The 18856-nt window shown below is 39.9% G+C and overlaps 1 protein-coding gene across 2 annotated transcripts in view; it reads left to right on the top strand.

The window, feature by feature from the left end:
- The window catches only part of ZSWIM6 (zinc finger SWIM-type containing 6), a 112378-nt gene that overhangs the window by 80704 nt on the left and 12818 nt on the right, over window positions 1-18856 (top strand). Inside the window, exons 5-10 of one of the 2 annotated variants that reach the window (XM_040579792.1) lie at window positions 4819-4998; window positions 6560-6736; window positions 7036-7182; window positions 10080-10226; window positions 12419-12679; window positions 16457-16592. In XM_040579792.1, coding sequence (XP_040435726.1) covers window positions 4819-4998; window positions 6560-6736; window positions 7036-7182; window positions 10080-10226; window positions 12419-12679; window positions 16457-16592 — 1048 coding nt within the window. The remainder of the gene's footprint in view (window positions 1-4818; window positions 4999-6559; window positions 6737-7035; window positions 7183-10079; window positions 10227-12418; window positions 12680-16456; window positions 16593-18856) is intronic. The other variant, XM_040579793.1, reaches the window with a different exon arrangement.

Here is an 18856-nt window from a genome sequence, read left to right as displayed (position 1 = left end):
CAGCTGAATGCTGGGAGTACTTTTCCTTGGGGTTCTTATCAGGGAGAGAACAGCGCTGAAGTGTTTTGCCTATCTTCACTATTCCATAAAATTAACTGTTTAATTGGAGCATTCTCCAATGGGACTTCTGATTATGCTTTGTTCTGATGGAGATCTGTCTGTGCCTGAAGGAGGGAAGTGGCTTTACCAGTCATCCTGAAAGCACTTGTCCTTCTCATTTAAAAGCAATAAATCCCATACACTGCCGCCTTTGAGGTTTCAGAGTGGCTGTCCCAGTGAAAGTGCATATGTGTTTAAAAGCCAGATGTAAACCACTTTAAAATCCTTTGCTGACACTTCTGCTTTTTAAAGGGGTCATAGGTTCTGTCTCCTAGTATTGTTTCTATTCTGGCACTTCCAATGCTGGAGAATGATGCTTTTGTGATAGAACTGATCAGACTCAAATGGGGCACAGTGGCAAGTGTGCGGCAAGTGCTGAAGCTGATTTGTCTGTTGCACGAAGGGAATGATCTTGATTACCTGGCTCCATTTTGTTTGAAATTATCAGATGCTGCTAACATTTGTTATGTGGTAGTTATGGGGGTTTATTTTTTAAGAAAGAGATGTGCATTAATAGGAAGGGCAAATAAATGTCACTGTAGATGTGCATCTGTTTCTTGCATATTTTAATTCTGTAAATGAATGGATTGATCTTAAGTGTGTTAAGTGTAAAATTCCAAAGCAAAGGCCAAGTCTCAGCCATTGATTACACAGGTATTGTAAATGAGGAAATGCTGACCCAAGCTCTAGCTACACAGCAGCCCTGAGAAGGTAGCATAGTATTTCTGGGAAAAGCAATTTATTGGGAAGACTGTAACAAAACAGTCAAACAGACTTGTGTGCTGGATCTTCAATTGTGGTCAGTATCCTAGCCCCATATTAAATCAGTTTCCATCACCACCTTCCCGTTTATTGGGGCAAGAGTAAAATATGAGGGGGTTATGGAAACGGAGCAATACTTAATCTCTCGGCAGAGTTTGCATACAGGCCTTGCATTTCCTTTGGCTTCGTGAATACATGTATATACAGGATGTGTAATTATTACAACATCTACTTTTATTGTGACTGAATACTTCTTAATGTTTTTCAGTTTGCATTTTTAAATCCTAATAATTGTAAAGGCATGCTGTCCCTTTCTCCCCCATGAATTCAAAGGTATGGATGTCTACTGAGAAACATAGAAGTACTGATGTTCCCATGTATGCACAAGGAAGGCATGCACTGTGTAAAACAGTAATGTAACCTGTTCTTTTTTATGGTGTGAGGTATGCTTAAGACGAACGACAGCCATGCATTTTCAAAAGGAGGGCTGTCAGAGGTCTGTTTTGGCAAAGCTGGCTTTTTTGAGGTCAAGAAGGATCAGTATTGAATCAAAATAGGCAATTCCTCATTGGAATATTACAGTTTTGATATTTGTTCCCTTGTGAAATTGATATTAAATTGTAGGTGCAGCATGTCTTATTTTCCAATTATCTTCTGGGGAAAAAGGTTTTGTATATTCGGTTGTGACCATTTTACCACTTTACTGTGAGGAGTTTTACATTGGAAAGACATAGTCAAGGGATTCAAAGCAGAATTTTACTTTTTGTTCAGTACCATGTAGTTTGTGGGCGGAAGATGTGTCAGCCTGGTGAGAATAAGTATGAAAAGGTACCTGGTGCCTGGGGAAAGGGAGGCAGGAAGAAGAGTGAGATGTGTTAGAGAAAAACAGAGTATGTGAACGCAAACGCATTCTCTGGTGGATTTGGGTGGGGATGTGTGCGTGTTTGTTTTCGGTTTTTGTCTTTTTCATTTAATGATACATTTGTTCGTATTGCAAGTGGCATTGGTGACATCATTAAATCTAGTCAAACAGGTAAACTTGAGAATGCCAGGAACATTATTTTGGGAAACTTCTTTTTAACTATACACTTTCTCCAGCAGCAGTTTCCAGGCTGAAGTCACTGGAAATGAATTAAGATACCATCCCCTCAAATTACAAGTAGTGGCTCTTCATTTTTCTGTAAGCCTTATCTGTAGTAGAGGGTAAGTGTGATCAGCAGTTCCCTGTAAGGGAGCTATTAGGCAGAAAAAGAGAATCTCTTATTTGAGGCCAGTGTAAGCCTTCAGGTTGGTGGTGGCATTTAAGGGTGAGCTCAGGGGGGCTTCCACTGAGCAGCATCAGAATGAAATAGCAATAATATCCTCCAGGCTCCTTCCAGTTGTCATGTGGTAAAAATCTGGGCCAAGTGGATGTTTTCCTCAGACGTTTCAGTGCTAGGACAGGAGGAGAACCAGGGAATTGAAAGATCCAGAATGGAGCAGATGTCGGGGGAGGGGAAAGGCATTTAGAGAGCAGGAGGAGGAAGAAATATGAACACAGGCAAATGCACAATGCGGGGGGGTGGGGAGGAAGAAACACACACACAAAAACCCCAAGCAAAAAAACCTAGAAACCCAAATAGGCTGAAGAGTGCAGGGTTATTGGCACTATGCATCCTTTCCCAGATGGTAGCCTTTGTAGCACTGCAGGAGCTGAGCCCGAGGCTCTTTCTGTTCCCTTCTCTTCTCGTGGGGGAGTTTTGCCTCTCTCTCCTCCTCCTGCAGGGAATCGGGCAGCCGTGAAAGCTGGCCGAGGTCTAGATGTGTGTGCAGCTCACCCTGGAGTCACTGGGAGCAGGGTGCCGTTGGGCTCTGTTGAAATTTTAAGTGGTTTGTATGGGGTTTGGTGGAAGTACACTTGTTCTTGCGCTTAATTTCCATAAAAAAAGCCTGGGTTTCTCAGTCAGTCACTGCTAACAATGTATTTATGTGTGACATAGCTTCTTTCTAAGGGAGTTGAAAACTTTGGCGTATCGTTTCCCTCTCCGGCCGCCTAGATGTGCCGCATACGTAGTGGAGGCCCTTTGATGAGGGCTAGTGAATTCCTTTGCCCCTGGTGGTGTTTCTGAAATGCGGAAAATGAAAAGACCACTCACTTTGTAGGGACGTGGTGCAATCAGTAGTGTGTGTTCCGCCTTGCTGGATGATGGAAATACTTATCAAATGTGGTTCAGGTCCGCTTTGCTTTTGCTTAAGTCTGAAAACACTGGCGATCTGGTTATGAAGTATTAAATGGTTTTTTTGTTGTTGTAGATGTTGGAGAGGTACAGTGTCTCCCTAAGGAGTCTCCCAAGTGATACTTGATTTTGAAAATAAAAAAGCCAGCAGAAGCTAACTTCTCCAAGGCTTTCCAATATGCCCCATCTTCTGTTTTATTTTGCAGACTGCAAGAAATGTAGTTGTTTTTCTTGGGCAGTGCTGAATACGTTGATAATAACAAGAACCAGTTGTAACTTGACTCTCTTTGGAGAGTGAAGTGTGTTGACAAGTGTGTCTAAAGAAAGTCATATGATTTGATTTCTTTAAAAAGAAGTTTTTAAAAATAGTATTGGCCTTGTTCACACCCATGGTTAGTTTCAGGCACTTAAAAAACAAACAAACAAAAAACCGAAAAGATAAACACTTGCTGTACTGTATTTAACTACTTTGCAGTAATAATCCACAGTAGTGTAGTCTCTCTGGTGTTCTGAACTGCACCATATCATATTTTATTGTGGTTTTCAGGGTTTTTTTGATATTACTTCCCTGTTCCATGTTGTTCTGAATACCAGCGGACTTGGAACCTTAAGGATCAAGCTGTGTTTTCACTGGCTCCTGTGCTGTGGCATACCGCATGCCGAGTTACTTTAGGAATGAATGTAATGTGGTGGCCTGTGCTCTGGGTATCCATTTTGCATTCTTAGTTAGCAACGGAATACTTGAGTGTGAGAATTTTATTATCCTAGAAGAACCAGCTGCATTTTTATTCTTTTTTTTTTTTTTTTAGCCTGTCATGAAGATTGCATCATTCAAGCGTATTCTCTGAACCTCATGCAGTGTATAAGGCACGCTCTTAATGAGCAGATGAACTGTTGCTAAACAGTATTTTCAGATGTCTTCATACTTCTGTCAGAGTTCACACTGATGAAAAGACAGCTGATCTAGAGAAAAATATTTCCATTTGAAAATTGCTGCTAGACACCCTGATGTATTAATGTCTGCCCTGCTATATAGTCTCAGGGAGCAGGTTCCAAAGTGAGAGTATGTGTGAAATGTCAGTGTAAATTGTCTTTCCCTTTGAGATCCATAAACAGAAATTGTAAAACAAATTTTCTAGTGTAACCACATTACTGAAGTAATTGCAGTGAAAATACCTTACTCCTGTTAGACTGCACAAAACCAGTATTTGCTGGATCTCTGAGACGCAGATGTATCTGGGAATGATCAGCAGTACTTCTGCAGGGTTCTGAGTGTGGAGGTATATGTTTACAAAATACATGTCTTACTAATGTAATTCTTCTGGTTTCTGTGATGTGAAACTGGAAAATACATAGTTCTTGTTTGTAGAAAACAAGATCTGCTTCTGGTACAAAAATAAGAAACACTGGAGTAATTTCCTGCTGTAACTTGATGTGAATTTTTGTTCGCTTTTGACTGATGAGCTACACATTGTGAACACTGTATTTTCTAATGCAAAAGACCTCTTAATGCCTTTTAATTGAGAAAATTGGCTTGGTACAGTCTTTCAACTGCTTCAGATGGACCACTCTGGCTCCAAGATCCTGCATCAGGAATTCAGTCTGATGTCAGGTGTAGCTAGGAAGCAAGCAGTGTAGCCTTTTAGGGGAGAAAAACTGTTACAGTACAGAAGTTTGCAATTAGTCATTGGCTGCTGCATTTTTAATAGAAAACATAATTTAGCAATTTTTTTAAAATCAGGTGCTCTGTGGATGTGTATAGTCTTAAATCCCCACTGCAAGTTGGAGCAGAAGTCCAGTTGGCTAAAACAGCTGAAAAAATGGAACAGTGTGGATGTTTGTCCCTGGGAAGATGGAAACCATGGAAACGAGCTGCCCAATTTAACCAATGCTTTGCCTCAGGGTGCAAATGCTAACCAAGGTGAGCCTAAACATACGCACTGATTGCAACATATAACATAACCTCTATATTATATACTCTAGCCTTGCGGAATTCAGCATTCTTTCCTGGGACAAGTAACTTTCTTGTTGAGGATAGACCAGCCAAAATTATTTTGACTAATACTATCTTTGCAGTAAGGGTAAATAGGTGTTTTTTTGTGCTGGGGCTGCAGTGTTTTCAAAGCAAGTATTTGTGTTTAGATCTTACAACTTTTCACTTGGTGCTTCTACGTACGTGTTGCATGAAAACTGAATGTCCTTGAAGTATGTCATATAAAGGGCTGTTGTTTCTTTGCTGGGCTATAATCTTGTATTCTTTCTGGTGTTGGTTTTTTTTATTCTGTTTGCAGTTATAAAGCCTTTGATGCTTATTTAAAGAGAGATCTGTGGCAACTGCATTAAACTTGTGTGTGAAAAACTAAAGCAGCTGTCTGTGATATGCTCTGTATGTGCAGTCTGCATTGCCAGGTGTGTGTGGGGTGCAGACGCAAGACTGCTGTCTTGGAGGAGGTGTTTTTTCTTATTTGATACCATGTTTTCTATATCTAAAATGTGATTATCAAACCTGACAGAAGCCTTGTCCAGTCCTCTTCAAGGAAAGATGGCTACTGGGGAAGATGCAGGGTATTTACCTGGGAAGATAACCTCATAATCCTCAAAAACCCTCAGTATTTTGATATGTATTTCATATGATTATGATAAGATTAAAAAGTAAATGCTTGGGAGGTGGCAGATTCGGACTTAAATGTTTTTTTCTTGTTTCTTTTCTTGAAAGATTACCTCTGAAAGAAGTAGACTTGGTTCATTTTTAAATCTTGCAACTAGCTGGGGACAGAAGTTCTTCCAGCATACAGATCCCTAAAGAGGTGTTTTGCTTTCTGTTATCCCATGATGTTCAGCCCAGCCCGGGCGAGCTAGTGGTAACTGACACTGCATCTCAACATTCATAGACACAGTGCCATGTGGAGGGTTGCCATACGTATATATCCAGTAAGGATTATGTCCAGCCCATGGCCTCATATCTCACTTTATGGCATTGATATATGTTTATGACAAAAAAAAATCACACAATTCCTCAAAAGTTAATGTCACTTCTCAAAGAGAACAGCTAAAAATCTTCCATGCGATGTTTATCCATCCCTCATCCTGGTAGCTCTTGGTCTGAGGAGGGGAGAAGCTGGGGGTGCTTGAGTAGCTGCATGCCATATACTTTCTGGTATGTTTTTAGAGGAGTCCATATGTGCTGTTGAATGTCTTTCATCTCTAGCTGTTCCCTCTGCAATGTCCTCTTTGGCACCAGTCAGGCTGGTTTGTAGGTATCCCTCTGAACGCAAAGCGAATGGTACGCACCTGGTGTGAGCTGGTGGGTACTAGCAGGATGTGACGTGTCATCTGCGGGCTGCTCGGTGCAGAGAGGGGCAGAGCAGCCTGCTGTCGGACAGGGCTGGTGAATAGGCAGAAGACAAGAGTACTGTGAATGACTGATTCACATATGAATGAGTAAAAGCTGATGCAGTTTTCTGTACTTGTGAAAATGACAGATTCATCAAACAGGCCACATCGGACGGTGTTCACTCGAGCCATTGAGGCGTGCGATCTGCACTGGCAGGACAGCCACTTACAGCACATTATCAGCAGTGACCTGTACACCAACTACTGTTACCATGACGACACTGAAAACTTGCTCTTTGACTCTCAGGGGTGGCCCCTCTGGCATGGTAAGTGGCTAAACTGGAAAGACGTTTCCATGACTCGCTGCTTTGTTCAATTTCTATGGCTTTATTTTTGGGGGGATGGTGGGGTGATGAATGAAAAGCCTGGCAAAAGGAACAGAAGCTCCCTTGAGATGCTGGCTCAGAAGTAAGCCTTTAAGTCTCTTGTGTAGTTTTAAAAACAAAAACGAAAACAACAACAAAAAAACCCCACCAAACAAAAAAGGCCTTTTGAGTAACCTAGCAAAACAGGCCATTGCAGACATGGAAGCATTGCTATTCCTCAATTATTTTCTCCATTTTAGAACATGTTCCTACAGCCTGTGCGAGGGTGGATGCATTACGATCTCATGGATACCCACGAGAAGCACTGAGGCTAGCGATAGCCATTGTTAATACACTAAGAAGGCAGCAGCAGAAGCAGCTGGAAATGTTCCGGGCTCAGAAGAAAGGTAAATGTGGGGAAGAGAGAAGGGTGAAGGATGTGCAAGGTGACAACACTGGACTGGAACTTTGTGGTGTTCAACCAGTTTTGAAACTAAAGCAGAAGAGGTGACTTAACTCTTCAGCCCAAACAATCATAGTGGTGATGTCCTGTTCTGGATGTCAGAGGTTTTGTGTAAGCTGGGTTGTGTGCTGTGCAGGGCAAGGGCTCTGTTCCGCCTTCTGTAACAGCTCTGGCACGATGGGGCCTTTATCCCAGTCAGGATTTTTGGTTACACAGCAGATACCTTGTGTAATTTAGGGGATTTTAAACAGAGCTTTGCATTTGGTGTGTCAGGTGTGTTAAGACTATTTTTTTTGACACACAATTCAGCTTAAGTGTGTATTTCTAAGGTTGAAGCATAAAGTTGACATTGAGGCTAACAATAAGGCAAAGCCTGCACTACAGAAATTCATCAGATTTAGCAGCTTGTTCCAGAAGAGTCTCTTAAAATGCCGAAAATTTTGAATAGAGGTGGATTGGTTGTTGGGTTTTTGTGTGGATTTTGGGGGGGAGGGGGGTTAACACTTTTTTTTTTTATAAAACCAGAATTACTTTCACGGCTGCTACAAGAAACCCTTCATTCAAATTTTATTTTAGATCCTCTTTGATGCTCTTAACTATGTTTATCCTCATGCATTGTAGGCAGAAATACCAGTGTGAAGTCATGTGTAAATTTTTCAAGTGTGTGTGCAGATGTTTTCCCAGAAATGAGCATTTAGAAGACAAGGTAGATAATTGACTCAAAAAAAAAAAAAAAAGACCTAAGAGTTCCTGTGTGCCTCCATATTTTTTTCCCCCCACAGTACCCAAGGAAGTAGGGTTTTTTGAGCACTATTATGGATCCTGGATTTGAAAAAAAAACTTAAAAGCACTTTTTATTATTACTTGGTAGAATTTAAGTCTTTTTATAATGTAATGTGTATTTACTTAACAAGTGGTCCTTAAAAGCATTGCAGCTTCTCTAGCTTCTCGGTCCTGGGGGTTAAGAAAGGAGGGCCTGTGTCAATGTGTGTGCGCGTGTGTGTACGTACCACTGGCAGGTGTGAAGGGTCTGCTGTGAATAGGCTGGTCATGGTAGTACTCCTTTTCATTCCCAGTTGCTAATGCAGTAGCTAGACTTCAATACTTTTGTTAAGTTCTTTTTCCCTTTGAGCAGTTTCTATAGCTGTCAACTAATATTATGATATCTTAAATAAAAAATGGAGTTTATGAAAAGCAATCCATCTGATCCCGAAACAGAGGTTTGTCATTTCTGTGTTGTCACTCCCTGGTTTTTGTTTGTTTGTTTTTTTCCTCATATATGTGGAATTATTGAAATACCTCTTTTAATACTGAAAAATGTGCTGTCTTCTCTATAAGCAGATGAATTCTGCAGCTACAGACTAGCTTTAGATTTTAGTTCATCAAACACCACAGGCTTCTACTTAGCTTATCATGTGACTGTTCTGATGTCCATGGAATCACTTGTGTGATTTAAATTTAAATGTCTGCGACTGGAGGACTGAAGCCTTTTTTTGGTATGACAGGAGTGAAGCTCATAAGTAACCACAGTAGAATATATAGAACATAAGTGAGTCAGTAAGAAGTCACTGTGATTAATCCTTTTTGGTATTATTACTTGCTTCTGCCTGTTGTCTTTAGTACTTGCTAATTTTCAGTAAGACCATGATTTACTTGTTTGTTTTTTGTATTACGTGCTAGTGGATTCTTTGGGGGGAAAAATACCAAACAAAACCCAAAAAACCAACACCCTCCTCCATTGTGACTGTTTCATTTTGTAGCCCTACACACTTAAGTGGGCAAGAATCAGGATTTAAAAGCTCCGTGATAGTACATATTGTTACTTAGGAAGATGGCACTTCATGAACGAGAGAGCAGAGGCAGGTAGAAGTTGGGGAGTAACAGGCAGAAACAGAGCATGTATAATGGGTTGTACACAGTTTTTAAATGGTGACCCATAATGTGTCTGATCTCTCATAGTCCAGTCATGTATGTGTCTAAGAGGAAAAAAGTTGGGAGTTGGAGTCAAAGGGGAGCTGTTGCTATAAGGTTCTTGGCGGGAGGGGGGGGGGAGGGCACAGAAATTTGGGGAATCTCAAACATCTATTACCACAACACACTTCCTTCAATTCACTGTGCTAAACAATTTTTTCATGTTACTGAATGATGGGTAAGGGCTACAAAACAAAGTCTCTGTAAAGATATTTGACTGAAATTTTAGAATGACAAAAAAAAATGCAATTGACAAAAAAAAAATGCAATTGATCCACTTAAAGGACAATCTTTTCTTGTATACCTCATTTAAACATTTTATTATTCTTTTTTTTTTTAAGGAAGCTGTCATCCTGAGTTTATTACATCAATAAATAGTTAGATGCAGAATAAGATCATATTTTATTTATGGAATTGGAACATACTTTAGAATATTTTCATTTATTTCAGTGCCATCAGGTTAACCTGAAATGTAAAAATGATGCTGTGTCTGAGTGAGGAAACTGTGGTGAATGTTTTACCAAAAAAAGTCTTTGCTGTAATTTTTCAGGAGATGTTTTCAGAAGAGTTGCTGGTATCAAGTAAGAGATTTCAAAAGACACTGCAGCTGAAATTTTTGACCCATGATTCACTTGGCTAGTACTTAACGTGTTTGGCCTTTGTTCTTTTTGTTTTTTTCCCTCTTTCAACATATTCACAAACAGCAGTGAATTCACCCTGAAAGATTCTGTTTTCTTCTTCTAAGCAGAAGCTACTGGGAATACTTTGAATTCTGTACTGAGCATTTTAATCAGTTTTAATTTTATAATTGTTTTGTACGGCTAACATACACTTTTTCCCTCCCTCCTCCCTCTGTCTTTTCTGTCACAGAACTTCTCCATAGGGGAGTAACCTCAATAAGTAATCTTGAAGGTTGGGTGGGACACCCTTTGGACCCCATTGGCACCCTCTTCAGTAGCCTCATGGAAGCCTGCAGGGTGGATGATGAGAGCTTCCATGGATTCTCAGACTTCACGGGTAAGACCAAGCAAAGGGAGCAGTCTTCCATGTGTTTGTTTACCAGAGGCATTTTTCTATCTTGCCTTTCTGAGCCAGCTTCAAAGCCAGTGTTTTTATAGTATAAGAACTCACATGTACATTCCTTAAGAGAACAGAAGGGAGAGAAAATGTTTAAAGTAAAATATGAAAGCACTAAAAAAAATACCAGTTACTCATTCTTGAAGACAATTCTGTATTTCGTACTTGAAATAAAACTAAGACTTTATAGCAGCAGCCCTCTCTACATATGTTGCTGTGTTCTCTCTCTGAGAAATTGCAGAAAATCACAGGATCACAGAATTGATGCAATTGGAAGACACCTCTGGAGATAATCTAGTACATGTATTCTTACTCAGAGCTGGGTGGCATAGAGCAGATTGCCCAGGGCTGTCCAGATGAGTTTTGAATAACTCCAAGGAAGAACCCTGTACAGCCTCTTTGGGCAACCTCTTGCAGTGTTCAACAGCCCTCACAATAGAAAAGTGTTTTCTTATGCTCAGATGGAATTTCCTGTATTTCAGTTTGTGCCCATTGCCTCTTGTCCTGTCACAGGATACCACTGAGAAGAGTCTGGCACTGTCTTCTTTACATTCCCCCATCAGATATTTATACATTTTGGTAAGATCCTCCTGAGCCTTCTCTTTTCCAGGCTAAATAATCCCACCTGTCATCTCACTCTTGTTATGTGAGAGATGCTGCATTTTTTTAATCAACTTTATGGCCCTGCATTAGATCTGCTCCAGTATGTTCATGTGCTGGGGAGCCCACAGCTGCACATGGTGCTCCAGGTGTGGGCTCACCAGTGCTGAGGAGAGGGAAAGGATCACCTCCCTCAGCCTGCTGGCAGCCCTCCCCCAAATACAGCCCAGGACATTACTGGACTTACAAGTGTACATAGTGTACTTCAGATTGATGACAGAACACTTAAAATTGAGCACGTATATGATCTATAGTGATACAAGTTGCAGTGTTGCGGTATTGCTACGTGATTTAGGATAGGATGTGTATGCCCATTTTAATTTCAGTATTTGATTCCCAGGAGCTTAACTGATTAATTCTTTATTCTCAGTCTCTTTCCACCTCTGCAGTAGCTTCTTACCACCTCCTGTGTGGACAGGAACTGTGGATTCATCCCTCTACCTGCAGCTTTTTTGTAGAAGACAGAAGTGCATTACTGATGAACTATCAGCAATCTTCTCAGGGCTTTGCCTCAAAACTCCTTTTATTCAACTAGATTGTCTGTAATAAATTTCTAACCCCATATCCACTGATTCTGGAAGAACTTCTAAATTAAAAGAAATCAGAAGTCAGATTCTTCACAATTATGTATATAAAAACCAAAACAACAAATCAATCCCATGAAATAGAAAGTGTGTTTTGAAAAGTAACTTTGTCCTGTGCATGCTTATGCAGCGTACCAAATGCATTCAGGCTCTCCATTTGCTGCAGTTGTCCATCTCCTTACATCTGTCCATTATAAGTTTTTGTTCCCAAGTTACACTGTAAACTGCCACAGGTTGAAATAACATTTTGTGAAATGGTGTGTCTGTGAAGTGCCAGATGAATTGGTAGTACTCTTTAAAGCAATTTGGGGCTTAGTCTGTGTGGAATTTACATGTAATCTTTACCAAAAGTAAGATTTCTGGTGTTAATAATAGACATTTTTATCATATATACAACTGTAACAAATAAATAAACCTGAAAAAGAGCACTAGCAAACAAGGGATGTTTTAAAGTTGCGGAGTTCTCAGGGCTATGGTATTTGCATAGTCTTGATAGCTTCAACTCAAATCTATGCAGGTGTATAAGCACCTTTCCCTTCCCCGTACACATACAGAAATGAGTGGAGGAAAAAAAAATCAAAAGGAATCTTCCAATTTTGGCCTCATTAACACACAGATGGAGAAACTACCTTTCTCTAAATTGTGCAGTTTAAAAATGAAAACTTTTATTATTACTTGATTGGGTTATTTAAAACTTAATTGCTTTTTGTATTTCTGCCATGTGGAATTGGATGGGATATTTTAAATGGGGTTGTTGGATTTTGAGATTGTGCTAGTAATTTAAATAATTTAAAAAACTTAATACTAACAGAGGAAGCACTTTTACATGTTGTGGATTATGGGTTAGAATGATTTGATGTGTTTTTCTTTCTGCTTCATTCCTTACAGAGAACATGGGGCAATGCAAATCTCTGGAGTACCAGCACCTGCCTGCACACAAGTTCTTAGAAGAAGGGGAATCTTATTTAACGCTGGCTGTGGAAGTAGCATTGATAGGGCTGGGACAGCAACGAATAATGCCAGATGGCTTGTATGCACAAGAGAAGGTTTGTCGAAATGAGGAGCAGCTCATTTCTAAGCTACTGGAAATTGAATTGGATGATACTCTGGTGAAGATTTTTCGAAAACAAGCAGTCTTCCTATTAGAAGGTAGCTCAATATATATAGATGCTAACTGCTTCTTTAAACTCTCTTCACTTACACAAGCACAGAACTAGTATTCATGTGGAAACTACCTTATGTACTTCAGATGTTTCTTTGATGGCGTTTTGTTTCCAATCTCTTATGAAAATCAAACACACTTCAGAAATTATGTGACTGTAGAGATAAGGCATCTATTGACCTATAAGCCCTTTTTTTTAATGTTGATTACATTTTGTTATTTAGATTTGTTGCTTGTCATAATCTCAGTATCCTGATTATACAACCCAGGCTCACAATTAAATAGTGTAGGCAATTCTCAGGTAGCAAAATTTTGAGTGTTCTTGTGTCCTGAAAAAGGGACCAGCAGCTTTGTAAATGCGTGAAGATTTTTACCTCCGTTCTGAAGTGAAAACCTCAAAATTAATTTAAAATTGCTGGGACAGAAATGTAACACTTTATTTGCAGCAATTAGGAAAATTGCTTGCCTGTGAAGTTTGTATCATATGTGAAAATTGAAATATGGGGTCAAATACTGAGGCTTAAGGTCTGGTCTCATGTCATGGTTTAACTGTAGCTGGCAACTCAGTGCCACACAGCCACTTACTTGCTCCCCGCTTCTGCTGTTGGGATGGGGAGGAAAAAGGTGTAAAACTAATGGGTAGAGAACAATTTAATAAATGAAATAAAGTAATAACAACAACAACAATTGTAGTGAAAAGTATAAAGACGGGAATGAAACCCAAGGGGGGGAAAAGTGATACACATTACAGTTGCTCACCACCCTCTCACTGATGCCCAGCCAGTCCCCGAGCAGAGATTAGTGGCCCCCAGCCAACTCCCTCCAGTTTATATACTGGGCATGACGTTCTATGGTATGGAACATCCCTTTGGCCAGTTCAGGCCAGCTGTCCTGGCTCTGCTCCATCCCAAGTTCTTGTGCACCGCCTCATTGGCACAGCATGGAAAACTTGAAAAATCCTTGATTTGGAGTTAGCACTACTTAACAACAACTAAAACATCAGTGTGTTATCAGCATTAGTCTCGTATTAAATCCAAACCACAGCATTGTACCAGCTGCTAAGAAGAAAATTAACTCTATCCCACCAAAACGGGGACGTTTTGTGACTGAATCTTGACCAAGATAATTTGTGTTTGGGAATTAGCTGGTCTGTTGCAATAAAATCTGTATGAAGAAGTACATGCTTTTGCCTTAGCCTTTTTTAAAAGGCTGGACATGCTCAGAGAGTAGTCTCATGCATTCTGAGGTTGTCTTTGTTTTTTGGTTTTTTAAATGGAAGAGAAAGTTCAGAGTAGACAATTAGCCAAAGGTATGGTTCAAGCTTTTGAGTGCTTGCTCAAGGGATGGTGAAGTGTGTGGTTCTGCTCTAGGTAAGTTGTGAAGACAGTTACACAGCAGTCAGGTTTTGCTTTTTTTTTCTGTAAGACGTTTGTCTTTTAAAACTTCCTGTTTAATGGAAGAGGTACAGTATGTTGTTCAGGGTTTTCAGTTCTGAGTCACTGTTTTTGCCCAGATCTTTAAAGCCTTTGGGTACCTACTAATGGTGCCATTTGAAACTGCAGAGAAGCTGCACCGTGGAGAGAGTTTCCATTATGATGTGGCTGTACTGCTGCTTTATGATTTTTGGACAAGAGCAGCTGCTCAGTGGATCCAGCTATTAACCACCATACAGGGATCCTATAGATTAAAAAAATCAATTTGCTGCATTTACTGCTAAGGATGCTTTATGAGGAAATGGCAGGATTTCTCTAAAGTGTTCTCTGATAATTCTAGTTCACTACTTTGATCACTGAAATTCTTTTAATGCTTTCTTACAGTAGTAAGTGATCATAGCAGGAAATCTGCTAATATAACTACTCACAAAATTGTTGTGATGAGCAGTGTGCAATGATGGTCTTGTATTGCTGTGGGCTGAGAAATCTGGCTTTCCTGCAGTAACTTCAGTTTGCTTCAGGTCAGGCAGAAACTGGCAGCTCACATGGAGGAAAAACTGTGCAGTGATTTAAGGTGCTAATCATATAAATTGTGTTTTTATGGTTAAAGTTCTGTAGATACAATAAAGTTTAATCCAATATTAAGCTGATTTCTGTGCTGTTAATGCAGATTAATGCATGCTGTATTAATATAGCTACCATTCAAGTGCGTGGGAAAGCAGAAAGTAAGACTGTTTTGCAAGAACTGTTACAATTTTTTGATTGACTGCTAAGTTAATGGCAGAATATATTTTCCTATAAATGCTTTGTCATGTGTTCTTCATGTCCTAACTGAGTTTTTAACTGGACTACCAACTGGCAAATATACAGGAAATGGCTTCTTTCATTGAAGCAATGCCATCTAGTTTTGAATGGTTTTCAACTTCGTTTTAAATTGAGACAGGCTGTCACCTACTAAATCTTCATTGACGTTTCCTTTGTAATCAATCCCAGTCTTCAGAATTGCCCACCTATGGAGCTCAGAATTTTTTCATGCCTAGTGATTTTTATCTTGGCACATTGTGCTGAGGCAGCAGTCAGAAAAACATTGCTGAAACAGCTTGGTGGTTTCTCCTTACCTGCTTCTCATCTGCTTTGCTGTAGGGATGGCTATATTGGTTGAAACACTGCTGGAAGCAGTTTAAATGGCACATGTGACACTGCAGTGAAGAAGTGTGCTTGTACAGCCATTTGTTCATCCAAGTGTGGTGTATTCTGTAGTAGAAGCAGTAGTAACTTCTAGGACTGCTGGCTGCTCTCTGTGCCATAATAGTCCAGTAATACTTAACGTAAGATTCTTATTTTGTACATGTAATCTTGCAACATGTAATGCCTGAACCTCTAGTTTCTGGAGTCAGAAGCTGTTTGGTGCAGTTTTTCTACTAACAGGAAAAACAGTCTTGAGATGGCATGAAAAATGTAAAAATGGGATTCACGTGCACTGTTAACATTCAGAACTCGGGAAGGAAATATTTGTGTTTAACTTTGTTGTTGTCAATCCTGACGCTGTTGTTGTGAAGTTGAAATACTGCTCAGAGTGAACTGAGTGTGAGCAAAATCCCATTGCCTCAACAATGGGGGTTGTTTTCCCACAACAAAGGTAGTTTTTAAGATCATGTGGCTGTAATGGACTAACAAAATCAACATTGGTGCAAGGTCTGACTTAGTCTTCTCTGGAGACTTGAGTCCAGACTAAATCGTTATTTAAATCTCATGTCAGGTGAGACATTAATAGGGATCCAGTACTGCTGTGGTGATTGGTCATGTGACTTCTGTTAAAGGTGCATGGTTTTCCACTCTAACTACTCTTCTTTTTTTGTTGTTGTTTGGTTTTTTGTTTGTTTTTTGTTTTCTGGTGGATTTGTGATAAAGCAGTCACAGACCAACAGGGTGCATAGGGATTCATGTGCACAATGTAACTATGTGGAGGCAAAGCTAGGATTATCACTTTCCACTTGTGTGTACCATAGGCTTGCTGAATGAGCCCCATGGAGCACTGGAGCCACTCTGTCATTTGTATGCACATTGGCAGTGTGTCTAGTACTGTACAATTTGCGGTCTGTCTTACTGTCTCAAAGAATATGTGGTATTTAATATATCTGTAATACATTGTATATATGTGATATCTGTATAAAATATTTCACAGAAAATAGCAATATAACTTGAACTTTTATACGGCAGACTGTCTCTGAATACCATTTCTAACTGAAGGTATAGTGAATGTTTTTAAAGGTCCTGAAGTTGGGTTTTAGTAGTATGTAAAGACTGACATTCTCTTTCTCTTTCCTGCAGCTGGACCATATAGTGGTTTAGGTGAAGTCATCCATCGAGAGAGTGTTCCAATGCACACATTTGCCAAGTATCTCTTCACCTCTCTCCTACCTCATGATGCTGAATTGGCATACAAAACTGCACTGAGAGCCATGCGGTATGTATTCACAAATTATCTAGAAAGAGCACAAGCAGAGGCTGGGAAAAGGGGAAAAAGCTTGGTAATCAAGACCTAGTCTTTTTTTCTAAAAGAAGCATTCTTCCCTTTCAGGAGAAATTATTTTGCTTCTGTGATCTGTAAAAAGCAATTGATGCCTGTAGTAACTACAGTATAACTTGTACAGTCAGTGTTTAGCTACAACTGTAAAACAGCATTCTCTACTACAGATTTCTCTAGAGTCCCAGTCTTGGGTTTTGTGTTACATGACAGCTTTAGCATATGTATTCTCACCCATGTGGTTTGTGTGTGTGATGGTATTGGTGATAAAATGGTGTAAGAGTTGTCTCACCAGCAGTCTTAGGATCATCTGCTGCTTACCCTGTTTGGTAGGACTATTTGTTCCACTTGCCTTTTTATAAACTAACTCTCAATGATAGATTTGAAACCGTATAATGTGGTCTGAGCCAGTACTTCTTTCTTCTGCTTCATAACAAAGCAGTCTTGTCCACTTCTGGGTGAATGTTGGAATTTAAAGGGCATATGTCGTATGACAACATAATGTGTGACTTGCATTCTGTTTGTCTTCAGTCATGAGGAAGAAGATGTTTCTCGGGGACTGCTCAGTGTGTGCTAGCTTAATCTCAAGGCAGGCCAGATTGGTAATGGTGGCTAAGAAAAGCCCTCTGAAGGAAACTTGAAGGGCTTAAATGATCAGTGATAATTCTGTTGTCCCCATACAATGCAGGGAAGAAACTGGTCCCATTTGAATTGTCTAGTCACTGTCAGGAACCTTTTTGCTGATGCTTGACAAAGGAATAGCCACAACTGAATACTAAGAGCAATCAAGTCCCAGATACTTAAAAAATAATAATAAAAATAAAAAAAAAGTGTTGGGTTTTCCTGATCATCATGATCAAGAATGATTGCACTGTAATTGAAGGACACACTACCCATATAAGTAGTATTTAACGTCATCAGACAGGTTGTGTTCTAGTGGTTTGGAGGTGTGTATTCCGGAGCTAGTTTCTCCAAAAAGCTAAATGAGGAGAAAATAATTCTGTGTTCAAAGGACTGAGTGGGAGGGTATGCATAAGAATAAAACATAGCTACTATTGGGTCAGGCCGAAGCCCTGTTTGGTTTTTTGCTTCCAGGGGTGTCTAGTAATGAACGCTGAGGACAGAGTCTGAGAGATACGAAGAGTGACCTTGCATACCTGCTGTTTATGGTTAGCATTTTAGGAAATAGATTGAGAAGACAAAAGTGCATTACTGATGAACTGTTGAGAACATTGAAATATATGATCAGCAAGCTGTCTGGCCTATCTAGGTACTCCCTCTTGTATCACAAGTGCATCAATAACCCTGGTCATACCACAGCAAGATAGTTCACAATGTGGTGGATGACCTTTTTGTCTGGTTGGTTTTTTGGTGAGGTTTGGGGGTTTTTTGTTTGCTTTTTTGCTTGATTGTTTTTTCTAGGAGAAAAGGTCAGTTTTACAAAGTAGACTTGTGTCCTTGTATTTATGTTCAGTTACTACCTTAAAGTGTTCCACAAGTCTTTGTGGGGACTTTTTCTTCTTAAACTAAACTACTGAAAGGCTGGAATAGACATCCAGCAGCACTTTGCACAGTACACTGAACGCTTCAGTGAATGTGATGGCAGCATGCCATGCCTTTTGAATGAGGATTTGGGCTTTCCCCAGAAACCGATCATAACTGAAAACTTCTTTTCTGGAAGTTTCCTTTCTCAACTGGAAAATGAAACAAGAGTGTGAAAGATCCAAATGATGAAATCCTTAGTCAGGTATGGGGAGCTCCAGCCATCTTTTGGTATGAAGCTGTCATCTCAGCCAAAGATGTTACTTCTCAAACAGATCAGTTTAAGGAAAATTGTCTGTTTCCATTTGGTAAAATCACAGGAGACATCACCATAATCGCGGCTGTTCTCCATAGCCCTTTTGTCATTGCTTTATAAGACAGGTGAGCGTTCAGCCCTAGAAAATAACCATTCTTTCTGTATTTTGATATTTTGCTCTCTTCAGAAATATGGACTGGGATCTTGAACTGTGGTGAAGGCAGGTTTAGATACTTTATATTCCATGTCTGTCTGCATTCCTCAGCACTTCCCAAGTTCTTTTGAAGAAGGTTGGTTACTCTTTCCATTTGCACCGAAGTGATAGTTCAGTGTATGAAGGACTCCCAGTACAAACCAAATGGAAAAATAACCTGTTGCTGCCTTGAGGGAGGAAGAAGAAAGCAAA

This window comes from Falco naumanni, chromosome Z (assembly GCF_017639655.2).
Source record: "Falco naumanni isolate bFalNau1 chromosome Z, bFalNau1.pat, whole genome shotgun sequence".
NCBI classification, from domain to species: Eukaryota; Metazoa; Chordata; class Aves; order Falconiformes; family Falconidae; genus Falco; species Falco naumanni.
This window is presented reverse-complemented; position numbering and strand designations above follow the sequence as displayed.